This window comes from Callionymus lyra, chromosome 1 (genome assembly GCF_982586985.1).
Source record: "Callionymus lyra chromosome 1, fCalLyr1.hap1.1, whole genome shotgun sequence".
Lineage (NCBI taxonomy): Eukaryota > Metazoa > Chordata > Actinopteri > Syngnathiformes > Callionymidae > Callionymus > Callionymus lyra.
In genome coordinates, this window is record NC_141818.1 from 8,795,130 (window position 1) to 8,808,771 (window position 13,642).

The window sequence follows — 13,642 nt, forward strand, 5'->3', positions numbered from 1 at the left end:
GCGCTGCGAGGGAAGTGATTGTCACGAGTCACACGGAGAGTTTCCTTCACCTCTAGTCCTGTGGAAATGAGCTGAGAAGCAATAAACAAAACAGGGTCAAGCAATGTCAAAACAGCGGATGCTTTAAGAATTTCAACAAGTCCTGCAGGGAGCATCAGATACGGCAGATTAACATTAGTAATTTATGCATGCAAGTGATGAATCAAGTGTCGGCTCGGCTCTCAGCACACACACACGCTCACTCTTTTAAAGCCGGCTATAGCAGCATAAAACAAAGTTCAGAGGTGGGATTATTTATGATGAAGCCTGTGAGCTATAATTGATCAACCAGAGCTTCGACGACAGAGCCGTATCTGCAGCTGCTGCTCTGTGGATGATGGGAGTGGGTGTCGTCGAGGCGCTACCATCACGATACAACAATACCATATATCGCTGCAGGAACAATGATATATGTGTAGTATTGTTGAGTACTTGACTCTGGGGTTGAAGAATATACAGACCACATGACTCTTGATAGAGTTGTAACTCCTTTCAAAATATGTCCAAACATCAGCTTTAAAAGCTGCTGGAGTCGACTGTATCTTCTCGTCCTCAGTCATAGTCATAATCTTGCGGGATTTAGTATTCCTTTAGCTGCGGGGGAAGTAATAACTGCTGCCATCTAGAGGCCAGAAGTTTGTTTGCAACACCAAAATATATAAAGGAACTACAGATTTTTTTTCTTTTAAATATTGAGACATTGCCGTTTATAGTATTGGAAAAAATAATATTACGATATTGCAGACTTTTCAAATTTTTTAAACAAAATTTGTGTAACATTTCTATGTGTTCACATGATCCGCCAGAACTTTGTTTTCTGCATCATTTTTTCCTGCATTTTTAGCAACTTAGATGTTTAACAATGTATTTGTTCCTGATTTTTGAGACTTTATAAAAATCACCATTAACGGTTTTACTGCATATATTTCTATTTTTAAAGATTTTTATTTTTATGTGTTTTTTCAACTGTTTTAATTGGGGTTTTTTCCTTTTTCTTTCAAAGTTTCTGTAACATTTCTTTGTTTTCACATGGTCCACCTGGTCATGCACTTACTTTGTTGGCATTTCACCCCCATTTTTTGAGCCGTTCATTTTTCGGGGCGTTTTTTTCAACTTTTTTAATTAAAAGAAAACCTTTTTTTCCCGATTTTTTTTTAATTATAATTTTTTACTTTATAAAAATCCCTTTTTTTGTATTTCTCTTACATTTCTTTGTGTTCACATAAACTTTGATTTTGTGGCATTTATTTCCATTTTTTGGATACATTAGTTCTGGGACGTTTTTTTCAGCTGTTAAAAATTTACGAAAAAAAAAAAGATTCTCAAATTTTTGAAAACTTTAGAAAATTTTGGAAATGTCTTTGTTTTCACATGGTTCACCAGATCATAAACACTATTACTGCAGTTTTCTTTCATTTTCATAAACGTTGAAAAAACTACAAATGTTCAATACACTGCTGTTAAACACTATACGGTATTGCTCAAAAGATATTGCAGTATTTAAGTGTATGGATATACTTGTAAAGCCCTGTTGGATGTCAAGTTTAAAAAAGCAGCCGGAGACACTGATGAAGATCTCTGCGGTGTTAACCACAGCGGGCGTGTACAAATGTGCGCTCGTACGCCTGTAAATATGTTGTTATTATGGATATATGATTCATGCTCGCAGGTGTCTGTGGGACGAAGATACTTCTTCTGAGCTCTCCTGGCGGGAACTGGGTTGATGCGCTCAAGTCAATTTGAAAATGATGAGCTGAAATCCCGGCAGGATTATGTGCGCAATCTGTTACAGCAACAGCAGCTGCAGCGGGAGAGCGAGAGAATGACTTCATTTTGTGGAGAGGATGGATCCAGAAAAGAAGAGCAAACATGTTTAAATCAACGCCACCTCCTTCACCTCCGGGGCGACTATTGTGTTGGACTGTTGAATCCTCCTGACATTTGTCCTTTGCTGTCAAACACATCAGCTCTGGTCGCTCTTAGTCACGGGAATGATGCTGAGTTCTTAGCATAGCATTAGCTTAGCATACATAAGTTAACCAAAGGCCTTGTTGAAATAAAAGTCATTTGTTTTTATTGTTTTGGTTATAATTTAGCTGATAGTGAGTTTGCAATAACGGTTGGTTAGAATGATTATCTGAGGAATTTATGTTGTTTATGGTTAAAAACTGGTTACAGATGCTCTATGTTTGATTTAAACGCAACATTAGAAACTTTGTTATCAAGCCTAGCATTGTAATATAACATCTTACTTCTACTACTACAACTACTTCTACTGTACCGCTGCCTCTACTTCTTCTTCTACTTCTGTTACTACTACTACTACAACTACTTCTACTGTACCACTGATTCTACTTCTTCTTCTACTTCTGTTACTTCTACTACTACAACTACTACTAATTATTTTTCTACTACTACTTCTACTAATTATTTTTCTACTACTACTACATTTAATTTCTACTTCTATATCTACTTGATTAATATTTTTATTTCTACTACTACTACTACTACTACTACTACTACTACTACTACTACTACTAATTCTGCATAGTCATAGAAATTATGTTTTGCGCAACACCCTAGCTTTGCCTAGCTTTAGAATCTTACTTCTACTACTGTTACTACTTTTACTTTAACTTCTTCTATTAATACTATTTCTAATTTGACTTCTACTACTATTACTACTTATACCCCTACTACTACTACAACTACAACTTGTTCTACTACAAATAAGCGAGTCTTTGGTTCAATTCTTGGATGCTACGTTTAGCATTAAGCATCTCTACTGTATTTTTGTGTCAAAATACATCACATTTTTTATATACTTATATCCCATAAAGCCATTAAGTAACTTTTTGTAAGTAAGTGTTATTGCTGTTGCGATAAATAAAACAGCTTCTCCATATTTACAATTCAAATTGTATTAGTTTAATTAAAAAAGTGTTTTTTGATAATGAAGTCATTTCCTGTTTGTCACAACAGCGGTTTGTGTTACATTATTAATCGTCGCTACTTCATAAGCTAACTTAGCTTGTAGCTTAGAGTAAAAAGCGTCGCACAAATCCACGGAACACGAGCGACACTCCCGGTGATTTCATGTATTTTCAAGCCAGAAAAGAGGAAATGTTAAAGAAAAAAAAGTTCTCATTTTTTTGTGTGTGTTCTGGTGTAGGAGGTACTTCAGATGGAGACACAGATGGGAGGGAAGCTACTGGATGAGCCAAAGACTCTGAACTTTAAAGATAGCACACACAATCTGAGACTGTCGATCCACGACGTGCCGCACACTCTGTGGAAGAGCAAACTCATCGCCAAGTATCAGGTGAGAAGCTACGTGAGGAAACGATGAATAACCAAATGATGAAACCTTAATGACTTTTTTTATTTTTTATTATTATTATTATTTGAGAGCCTCTTATGATACTTCCAGAATGTAATGTGGCTCCACTGGGAATTTAACTACCGCCCTTTATCCAGAGTACAAGATATTGAAAGAGGTGAATAGGAGAGTGCAGACGGGGTAGAACGTGTTTAGCTGGTTGATCTTGTTATGAAGTTTAGTTCAGAGACACTAAAAAAGAAGGAGAGTTAGAAGAGTCAGAGTTAAAGATGCTCAGACCTTTATTTAGTCTCACCAGTAAGAGATGTATAGTATAGAGTATATCAGTGCCTTCAGAATATTGAGTGGTTAAACATTTAAAATTACATTTATTTTTTGGACTTTTTAGTTTTTTTTATTGAAAAATTTCAATTGTTTTTTAAGCATTTAATTGTATTTTTGGTGAACTGAATTCAATTATTTCTATATTGAAGATTTATTGTTTAATTTAATTCAATAATCAAATATATACATTTTTGTTATTTAATTTTTATTCTTTTTTGCATCATCCTACCAACATTTTTACATTATATTTCTATATTGAAAGTTTGCTGTGTTTTTTTTTTTTTCCAAATAGTTGAATTAAATAATTGGAATATATATATATATTAATATTGAATTTAAAAGGATGATTTGAGAAATGAGTCAAAAATGATCATTTAATTTAAAAAACCGAAAATTTCAACATTTAAAATTATAAATTAAACCTGTCACGGTCATGGATGTGGAATAATTGTATTAAGTTAACAATGTATTGCTTATACATAACTTTATATATAATAATATTATATTCACTATTCAGAAGTGTATTCTACCTTTGTAACCATGATTTTAAAAATATTTCATTTGGAAAATGTATTTTTGTATTTATAGAATTAGAATATCAAACTATGTATGTACATTTTTTTGAATCAGAAGCATCAAAACTTGTTGAACCTATTATTATAAATGTATAAATTAATGTGTACTATAAGATGTATATATATAGTATTAACCAATAGACATTATTGAACTCAATTATTACACAATATATGTATATATCGAAGTTTTCATATCTGAAATATTAAAACATTCAATAGTCTGATGTCACTGATATCCTCCCATAAGAAAAACCCAACTTTGTATTTCAGTGGGTGTTGAATTTTTTAGCATATATATCTATATATTTTGCAGGAGATCCCGTTCTATCAGGTGTGGAGCGGCAGTCAGAGGAGCCTCCACTGCACCTTCACGCTGGAGAGGCTGAGCTCGGCCATCACCGAGATCAGCTGCAAGCTGTGTGTGAGGCAGGTGGAAGGAGAAGGACAGATCTTTCAGCTCAGCAGCACACTGGAGGAGGTGCGTCCACACACACACACACACACACACACACGTGTGTTACATGTGTTTGTTTGTGCAAGATTGTCAAAAAGAAAAGCACATCTTACTGCGACTGTGTTCAAAGATTGATGGCGAGGCCACAGGTGACAGATTTGATTTTCCCGCTCAGGATCTCGTGTGTGTGTGTGTGTGTGTGTGTGTGTGTGTGTGTGTGTGTGTGTGTGTGTGTGTGTGTGTGTGTGTGTGTGTGTGTGTGTGTGTGTGTGTGTGTGTGTGTGTGTGTGTGTGTGTGTGTGTGTGTGTGTGTGTGTGTGTGTGTGTGTGTGTGTGTGTGTGTGTGTGTGTGTGTGTGTGTGTGTGTGTGTGTGTGTGTGTGTGTGTGTGTGTGTGTGTGTGTGTGTGTGTGTGTGTGTGTGTGTGTGTGTGTGTGTGTGTGTGTGTGTGTGTGTGTGTGTGTGTGTGTGTGTGTGTGACGATGGTTTCACGCTCACACACTGATTTTCTGGGAGGGAAAATGAACCATAACGAGTGGACATCATCGGTAGAAGGAGGGAAAGGCGATGCGGTGCTGAGGTTTTTATCCCTCAGCCTGACAAAGGTGTTGGCGCCGGAGCAGCTGCAGGTCCGGGCGACCGACCCCGGGACGCTGACGGCGCCGCTCGCTCGTAATGAGGACAGTGATGTACAATAACAACATGCTGTTTGGTTGAACTCGTGCGGTCGGAGGCTCCGCGACCTGCTGGCTGTTCGGACGACTCGGTTTGAAATGTGTCCACGAGCTGCTGCCACAACTTTTCTTTTTTACGAGTCACAAAAAGTAGCTAAAAGTAGCTAAAAGTAGCTAAAAGTAGCGTGAACTTCTGGACGAGTCGAGGAACAGGAGTTCAATGTTAGCGACGACACGTTAGCTTTGATGCTAACATTATCACACATAGATGAGCCTCAGGTTTCATTTGTTGTTTGTTTGTTTCAATCATTTAAATTCAATATTGTTTATATTAGTATCATTTAGTACATTTTCAACTTGACCACGAAACAGCGCTATGTTGGTATAAAAAGAAATAATCAAAAATAATGTTTGCTGATTAATGTACACATTACAACAAAAACATTTCTAAATTCAATATTTTATTATTTATTTTATATTTATTTTATTTTATGAAAATTTGCATTTTCTAAATATGTATGTTTGTATATTACATTTAAAAGGCTACAAATGGAAAATGTATTTATTTTACATTTTTATTTTTTAATTATCTGAATTAAAATATCACTCAATATGTAAAAACTATTTCGGATTTTTTTTACTGAATTATTAAATTTAAAAAAAATTAACCTTTTCAACATAATTCTCTTCCTCTTCCTACCGATTTATACTTTTATATACATTAATTCTATGCAATATTTAAAACGTTATTTATTTATTCTGTTTATACTATATTGTAGTATTTTTAACTTATTAATATTTATATTTATACTTTTATAAACATTCACTCTGCTGTGTTTTTAAACAGTTGCCAAGCAACAACATTTCATTACCAGTTTCACTGATGTGTTTTCTGTGCAATGACAATAAAAGAAAGTCTAAAGTCAATCCCTATATCATCAGCAAACATCATCGTCCACAAAGATCCCAAATAAGATGTCAAATGATATTAAAATTCTAACTTAAAGATTTTGTGTTAATACATTTGGAATATTTTATATATATATATTTTACATTTGGACGTCATTTTTTGTTTTTGTCGTTGTTGTATATATTTTCTTTTTTAATTCAGAATTTTGCTGTTTTTCGGCAAATATTTTAATAATTTATCTATAAACTGTTTAAATAATAAATAAATGTTCTGTAAATTAAAAAAGATGCATATTTAAAGGTTGTATATCATTTTACTTATATATTTCATATAGGTTTTGTAATTTTTTCACTACATGGTGTCTGTCTTTCCAGGAGCTCCAGTGCATCGACACGTCCCTCATGGACCCGGCCAGCAACATCACGACCCTGGTGGGACCGAACGCCTTCCGCCTCCCGTTGTCCATCAGACAGAAACTGTGCGGGAGTCTTGATGCGCCGCAGACCAGAGGCAACGACTGGAGGATGCTGGCCCACAAACTCAACCTGGACAGGTACGTTATTGTGTGTTCTGATGACGTCACCCTTGTTAGGGAGATGTTAAAGATATTCAAGGATGTCGGGGAGGATTCTAACCAACAACTGTTACAGAGAGACGGAAGCAAAACTATTAAAAATGTCCAAACTCTAGTTTTCTAGGTTCTGTACCAGGAAATACACCTTTCTGACACTAGGGGGAGCCAGATACTCTCTTTTTAAATATGTTTTTCGCGTTTAAACGTAAGTAAGTAAGTAATTTTTATTTGTATAGCGCTTTTCCAGACCAGGGTCACAAAGCGCTTAAACGATAAAAACAATATTCAATAAAGTATATACTTTAAAGGGCAAGATAAAACTGATAACACAACAGCAATACTCAAAATAAACACTTTATTATTAATACGTATCCATGAATAAAAGTGTAATTCTTTCAATATTACAAACATATCAACTTTGATGACTGTATAATTGTTGATAATTGTGCTTTTTATCCCTTTTTTCTAAGATAATTTACATTATTAATCAAACATTACAGATTGTTTGTGTGTTTAACAAAATATTAATGGAGACAAACACAATTTTTGCCTCATACTTTGATAAGGACTAAAAGATAAAAACATCAAGCTGAGATAAAACATCTCATAATAAATAATTAAATGATGAATAACAAGTCAGTATTTCTGACTTTCTCAACTTTTTTCCACAACAAAAACATCCTGTTTTGTTTTTACAACACTAGCAATAAAGTATTGAATTTAATTTAAACTTTTTTAATGTTTTTTTAATGCTATTATGGCAGTTGTGTTGCATATTTTCTGGTCCTACAACACAAAAAAAGTTTAAATTAAATTCAATACTTTATTGCTAGAAAATATGCAACAAAACTGCCATAATAGCATTAAAAAAAACACTTTTTCCACTCATTTTCTAACTCTCTTTGTCTCACTCCCTCTCATTAAACTCATCCATGCAATGGAGATCGCCTCCACCACTAACATGCCTCACTAGCGCTTGTTATTCGCTCTCGGAACCGTCTCTAAAAGTGTGGAAGTGAAGCTGAAAGCGCGATTGTTAACTTCAGCGACACTTGTTTGTGTTGCACTGATTATTCCTGAACACGTGTCGACAAAGACGCGTCTTCTTCCATCAGAGCTTTGTGTTCGCGAGCAACGATAACGACGCGTCGCTTCTGAGACGCCGTTATCGTGCATAACCTGCCGTCTTTTCTACGGAATAATGGCGCCCGCGGTGAAAAGCGCAGCAGAATCCCACACTGAGAGGATAATTGGGTACAAGTCCGAGTCCCAGCAGGAGCCGAGACCATGTTTTCCATCTCAGGAGGAGGATCCTGGTGTTGGTTTAGACTCACAACGCTGGCCGTGGTCGTCCCTCTAGTGGCTGAGATTAAAACCATGGTCATTACCTAAAGATCGAACCAGTTTAAGTGTTGTTTTCTCATTTGACCTTCTTTAAAAACTGATTGTTGTAAGGGACCGTCAAACACACAATCCATCAACTACTTTGTGAGTTTACGCTGCTTACAAACAAACGCTGGTGAAAACATGAGCTCCTTGGCAGAGGTAATGAAGATAAAACCTCGTATTTCTTGAGTTACACGTCAAAAGGATACATTAAAATATATTTTTTAAGTTTTTAACTTGCCTTCAAACTAAAATAAAAATCTAATTTTTAACGCACTGCTTCCTCTGCTCACTCCCCCTCAGTGAACTCATCACTGATGGAGAAATACTACCCAAAGAAGCTTTGTTTAAAAAAATGTAATCTACTCAACTATCATTCTTACTTAAATAAACCTTTTTTTGTTTACTTACAGCTGTCTGTGGCTCACTCCCTCTCAGTGAACTCATCCCTGACATGATATACTCCAAGAAAACCTCTGTTAAAACGTTAAACAACGTAACTCTTGTAGCCTTTTAACTCGAAAAAAAACTCTCTTTTTTTTCTTTCTAAATCCCTTTTTTCTTCAGCTCACTCCCTCTCATTGAACTCATCACTGACTGAGGAAAAAACAAACATTAAAACTACATTTTTGTCCCTAAAACATGTTTGAGCATAAAGTCAGAAGACAGATTGTGTGTTTGTGTTAGTGTGTTGTCGAGTCAATAAAAACAAAACACAACTGCACAATTTAAATCACAGTTAAAGTTTTAATATTAATATTAATTTTACTGAATTTATTGTTTATGAAAGATCTTTTAAATATGTTTTACAACATCAAGAGTTCTACTGCTTTTTAATCATATTTGTTTTTGTGTACTTTTTAAGTCTCAACAACACCTGATACATAAATACACATGTTTGTTTTTCTATCTGTTTATTTGATCATGTTGTAATACATTTTAAAGAATTATTTAAAAAAAATTTTTACAGAAAAACGATTTTATAAGTTTATCAGGAAACTTGAATTAATGATTTTTATTTAGAATACTTTCTTATTTTAGCTCATTTTTAATAATGTGGCATCATTTTCTTTTCTTTTTTTTGTCTTTAGTTGTTTTTTCTCATAATATTACAATGATTTCGCTTGACGTTCCCTGAATAAAATATATCATGTGGTCCCTCAAAAAAATTGTTTTTAAAAATGTCATCAGGATACTTTATTTAGACTATTTTCTTATTTTTATCTTATCTTCTTTTAATCTTGTGACATAATTTATCTTTCTTTTTGTCTCTTTTTTTTATAATGTGACGATTAATTAACTTGACGGTCCCTTACGAGAAGATATAATGTGGTCCCTCAAAATGAATTTTATAAATTTTAAAAACATTTTCAAGGTCACTTGAATCCAGTAATTTATCTTATTCTCAAAATGTCATAATTCTACTTTATTTCTATTTTTTTTTAACGTTTCAATAGTTTCACTTGACGGTCCCTAACTGAAGTATATATCATGTGATCATCAGGAAACTCTTGCGTCTCGTCCGCCTCGCCTTCACTCTCCTCCTCGCCTCCCTCACCACCTAAACCCTCTGTTCCTCTCCAGGTACCTGAACTACTTCGCCACCAAGTCCAGTCCGACCGGTGTGATCCTGGACCTGTGGGAGGCTCAGCACTTCCCCGACGGCGACCTCAACGACCTCGCCGCCGTGCTGGAGGAGATGGGTCGCCATGACGGCAGCTTCTCCTCCGTCGCCTCGGAACATTGACAGCCGTCCGTCAACCCTGTCGGTCACGTCGGCATGGTAACCAGGTGACTCTGGTGTTTGTTTTTTTGTTTTTTTAAATCTTTCGTGAGCATCGATGTCTGTGGCTGAAGAAAAGAGAGAAAAACCAAAAAAAACACGTGTCTAAAGAAACTTCTCCGGACAGGAAGTGGACGCTAAAAACCCGGCTAGCTTGCGGAGCTAACGGCGGTGTGAGTCCGCGCTGAACACGTTTGTTTCCCAGGGAACGCTTTGTGTATTTTCCATGTATGTGTGGATCATGTGACCTGGCGACTCAGTTTGACGCCCGGATGAAACTGTTCAAAAACAGGAAGAGGAAATGAAAACTTTTTTTAAAAAAAAGATCCCAGTTGAATCATCTGTTCGAGTTTTTGATTTCAATTCATTTCTTTCTCTGCGAGATTGCGAGTGGAACTCTGGCACCATCTAGTGGCCGCTGAGTGTTTTTGTAATCTGTACACGTGTACATATATTCTATTATACATTTGTTTAGCGCTTTTATTTGGGTTCTTATAACTTTGACTTGTCGTTTATTTGCTTCACTTTTTTTTTAATCAACATTTCATGACAAGAGCGACTTTATAAAGGTTTACAAACTAGAAAGAAATGTTTGAATCAAAAATGGAAAAAGTCGATAAACGTGAGCTGACGAAGTTATAAAAAAAATCATCAAAAGATGATTTAACTTTATATATAACTTGATAAATTGAATCATTTATTAATTCAATGTTTAAATAAAAGTCAGCTCACGTTGGAACGTGTTTCAAGTGCCTGTAAATAATTTACTAAGTTCATCATCTTGGTTTAAAACTTTGAAAACCTTTATAAAAGTGAGTCTTTTTGTTTTTTTATTTTCATTTTAAAAAAAACAAACAGACCGGATCATATTTTTTTGTCAAACCTCAACATTCCCATTATCTTGTCAACAAAAAAATGTCATTTATTATCATTTTTATGTTATTTTTCAAGACGCCTTACGTGAGTTATTTCAACAGGAAGAAGGAAACGTCGAGGACTTTAAGGAAAGACGCCATATATGTATCTGGGCTTCAGGGAAAAGAAGAGAAAAAAGTTGATGGAAAAATCCCTGGAAGTATTTTTCTAAGAAAGGCCTTATTGAGTGAAACAAACAAAAGAGTTTTAAGAGGAAGATCTTTCCATCTCACCAGGTTATTCTTATGTTCAGATTGTACAGTTGTGTTCAGTCCAGTGCAGTAGATACTAGTCGAACCTTCTTCAGTCTTTCTTTTGTGTTTCTCACCCGAGCGCAGTGTCTACTATGCAAACCGTCACCATGATAGCAGTCGATATCTATAGTCGTGCTTGTAAGTGCAGTCTTATTTTACACCACCAGGGGGCGCGCCGTGAACTCTGGCTTCTGCTCTCGCTGAATGCTCTTCTTTGTTTTCTGTACAAAGTGTAAGAAAGAATTTTTAAGACTATTAATAAATTATATTTATAAGCAATTCTGAAAAAGTTGTAATCCGTCGTTTTTTTTTCGTGTGTGTGTCCAGTGTTGGTTCTTCTACACTCAGTGTGTTGCGTTCAAAGACACAACAATGTATGTGAATTACAGGTCAAAATCCCACATTTTTATTACAATAAAGTTGTGGTTTAATCAAAATAAAGAGGGTCAGACTATTTAGAAAGAGAAGTAAATAAAGTGTATTATTTTTCTTTAATTTGAACTAGTTTATCATTAGTTACAGTTAAAACATTAATAATTATTTTATTAACAATCATTTTCTCGACTGGTCCCTTTTTTCTACAGCAGTGGTTTCGGAGACGGCATTTGCATTAATTTCTATTAAAGCTTCCAGGAAGAGAAAACCAAAACAAAAGATTCTTCGTTCGTTTCCGAGATAGTCGCGGATGGATTTTACACTTGCGACGTTCTAACGCTAGGGGGAGCCAGAAACAAACATGTTGAATATTTTCCGATGCAATGATATTGGGTTGGATGAATAAATTGAGGATTGGATTAAAATGAGACAGCGATACCTCTGCCAAGCAGCTCATTTCCCAAGTTTTGATCAAACACATTTCATGATTGGAGATGCTGTGCGAAAATATAGATACACTATATATATATATTGTGTATTTCCTTTTTTTTATGATACTGGTTTCAACAGAACTGCATCATTTTTAACGTATTTTTATTTATTTTTAGAATTTTGTTTTGGCTTTTAATCATAATTTACATTTTAAATAAGGTTCGTATGAACAAAAAACATGTTAAATGTCACAACAACTGTGTTTTTCATTTTTGTGTTGCAATTTAACTTCGAGCAGTTATTACATCCTCTGCAGCTAAAAGAGCAGCCAAGACTGAGGACGAGAGGATGCAGTCAATTCCAGCTGGTTTATAAGCTGATCTTTGGACTTATTTAAAACAAATGAAAACAGTTGCGACTTCAAGAGTCATGTGGTCTGTAAATAAAACACCAGAGTCAAGTACTCGACAATACTACAAACATATACTTGTTACTACAGTATCACGATACATCGTATCGTTGCCTCTGTATCGCGACACGTATCTTGACAGTTCAACACATCATTAATGCACTTGAGCGTCAAACAAACAGTCGATGTAGAATTTATTTGGACACTTTTAATCTTACAAAGAGTTTTTGACACGGAGACGACACTAAGTGATCCATAGATTCCATCAAAGCCATCAGATCCATCAAACCATGACAGGACCAACATGTCTTCAGTGAAAAGACAAACAGCATCAACGTTTAAAGCCTGGACGACCTTCAGCTGCTGCATCTACACAACAGTGTTTCAGGAGAACAACAAACCAGTGGTGAGTGTCGAGGTCGTCGCCTTCAAGTGCGTCTTCTATCACTTCATCTACAGGTAGATCAGCTTTCACAGAAAGCACAGATGTTCCCGCGCCGGAGCGTCTTCGTCTCCGAAGACCGGATTGTACGACGAGGGGGGGGGGAGGGGGGGGAGTCGTCCGGAACCTGCCGCTCACAACTTGATGTCTTGCGATTCGGACATTTTGGCAAGTGTCTTTTTGACCCGCAGGGCTGTGAGGCGCGACGCCGGGTTGTGAGCCCAGCACTCTGTCATCAGCTTCCCCATCTGCCTCAGACACTGCACACATGGAGAGTCAGCTTTTATTTTGAAAACAGGAAATGGAAAACAAAACTCTATCCTTTGACCATGAATTCTTAAATTTAAAAAAAAACACACAAATAGTTAACTTTAGTGGTGATCAGTAGTGATGAGGCTTCATTTAACATCTGGTGATGCATCATGATACATTTTGAAACACCACTAGATGGCGCTCTCTGCCTTATAGTCTTTGGCTCTGATCTACTGATTCAATGACACCTACATGTATCATCAGTGTCATCACAATATTCAATGTTTTAATTGAATATTACAAATGTTGAACGTCTAAAAAAGTTTTAATTTAATTATGTATAAGAACATAATTATAAATATCGATTAAGAATTGAATTCAATCATTTCTGTACTGAACATGGAATTAGTTTTATTTTAAATATATATATATATATATATTCAATATTTTCTAATCAATAGTCTTTTAAATTCAATATAAAAATGATGTATAATAATAATAATAA

The 13,642-nt window shown here is 35.4% G+C and overlaps 2 protein-coding genes across 4 annotated transcripts in view; one reads left to right on the plus strand and one right to left on the minus strand.

The window, feature by feature from the left end:
* Positions 1-11,453, plus strand: part of LOC148087847 (netrin receptor UNC5C-like) — a 238,045-nt gene extending 226,592 nt beyond the window's left edge. For 2 of the 3 annotated variants that reach the window (XM_087791789.1, XM_087791797.1), the window contains 4 exons: positions 3,212-3,361; positions 4,592-4,756; positions 6,690-6,868; positions 9,860-11,453. In XM_087791789.1, coding sequence (XP_087647915.1) covers positions 3,212-3,361; positions 4,592-4,756; positions 6,690-6,868; positions 9,860-10,022 — 657 coding nt within the window. In that variant the 3' untranslated portion in view covers positions 10,023-11,453. The remainder of the gene's footprint in view (positions 1-3,211; positions 3,362-4,591; positions 4,757-6,689; positions 6,869-9,859) is intronic. The other variant, XM_087791806.1, reaches the window with a different exon arrangement.
* Positions 11,454-12,641: 1,188 nt separating this feature from the next.
* The window catches only part of LOC148087848 (bone morphogenetic protein receptor type-1B-like), a 63,554-nt gene continuing 62,553 nt past the window's right edge, over positions 12,642-13,642 (minus strand). The window contains exon 13 of the mRNA XM_087791865.1: positions 12,642-13,145. Coding sequence (XP_087647991.1) covers positions 13,020-13,145 — 126 coding nt within the window. The 3' untranslated portion in view covers positions 12,642-13,019. The remainder of the gene's footprint in view (positions 13,146-13,642) is intronic.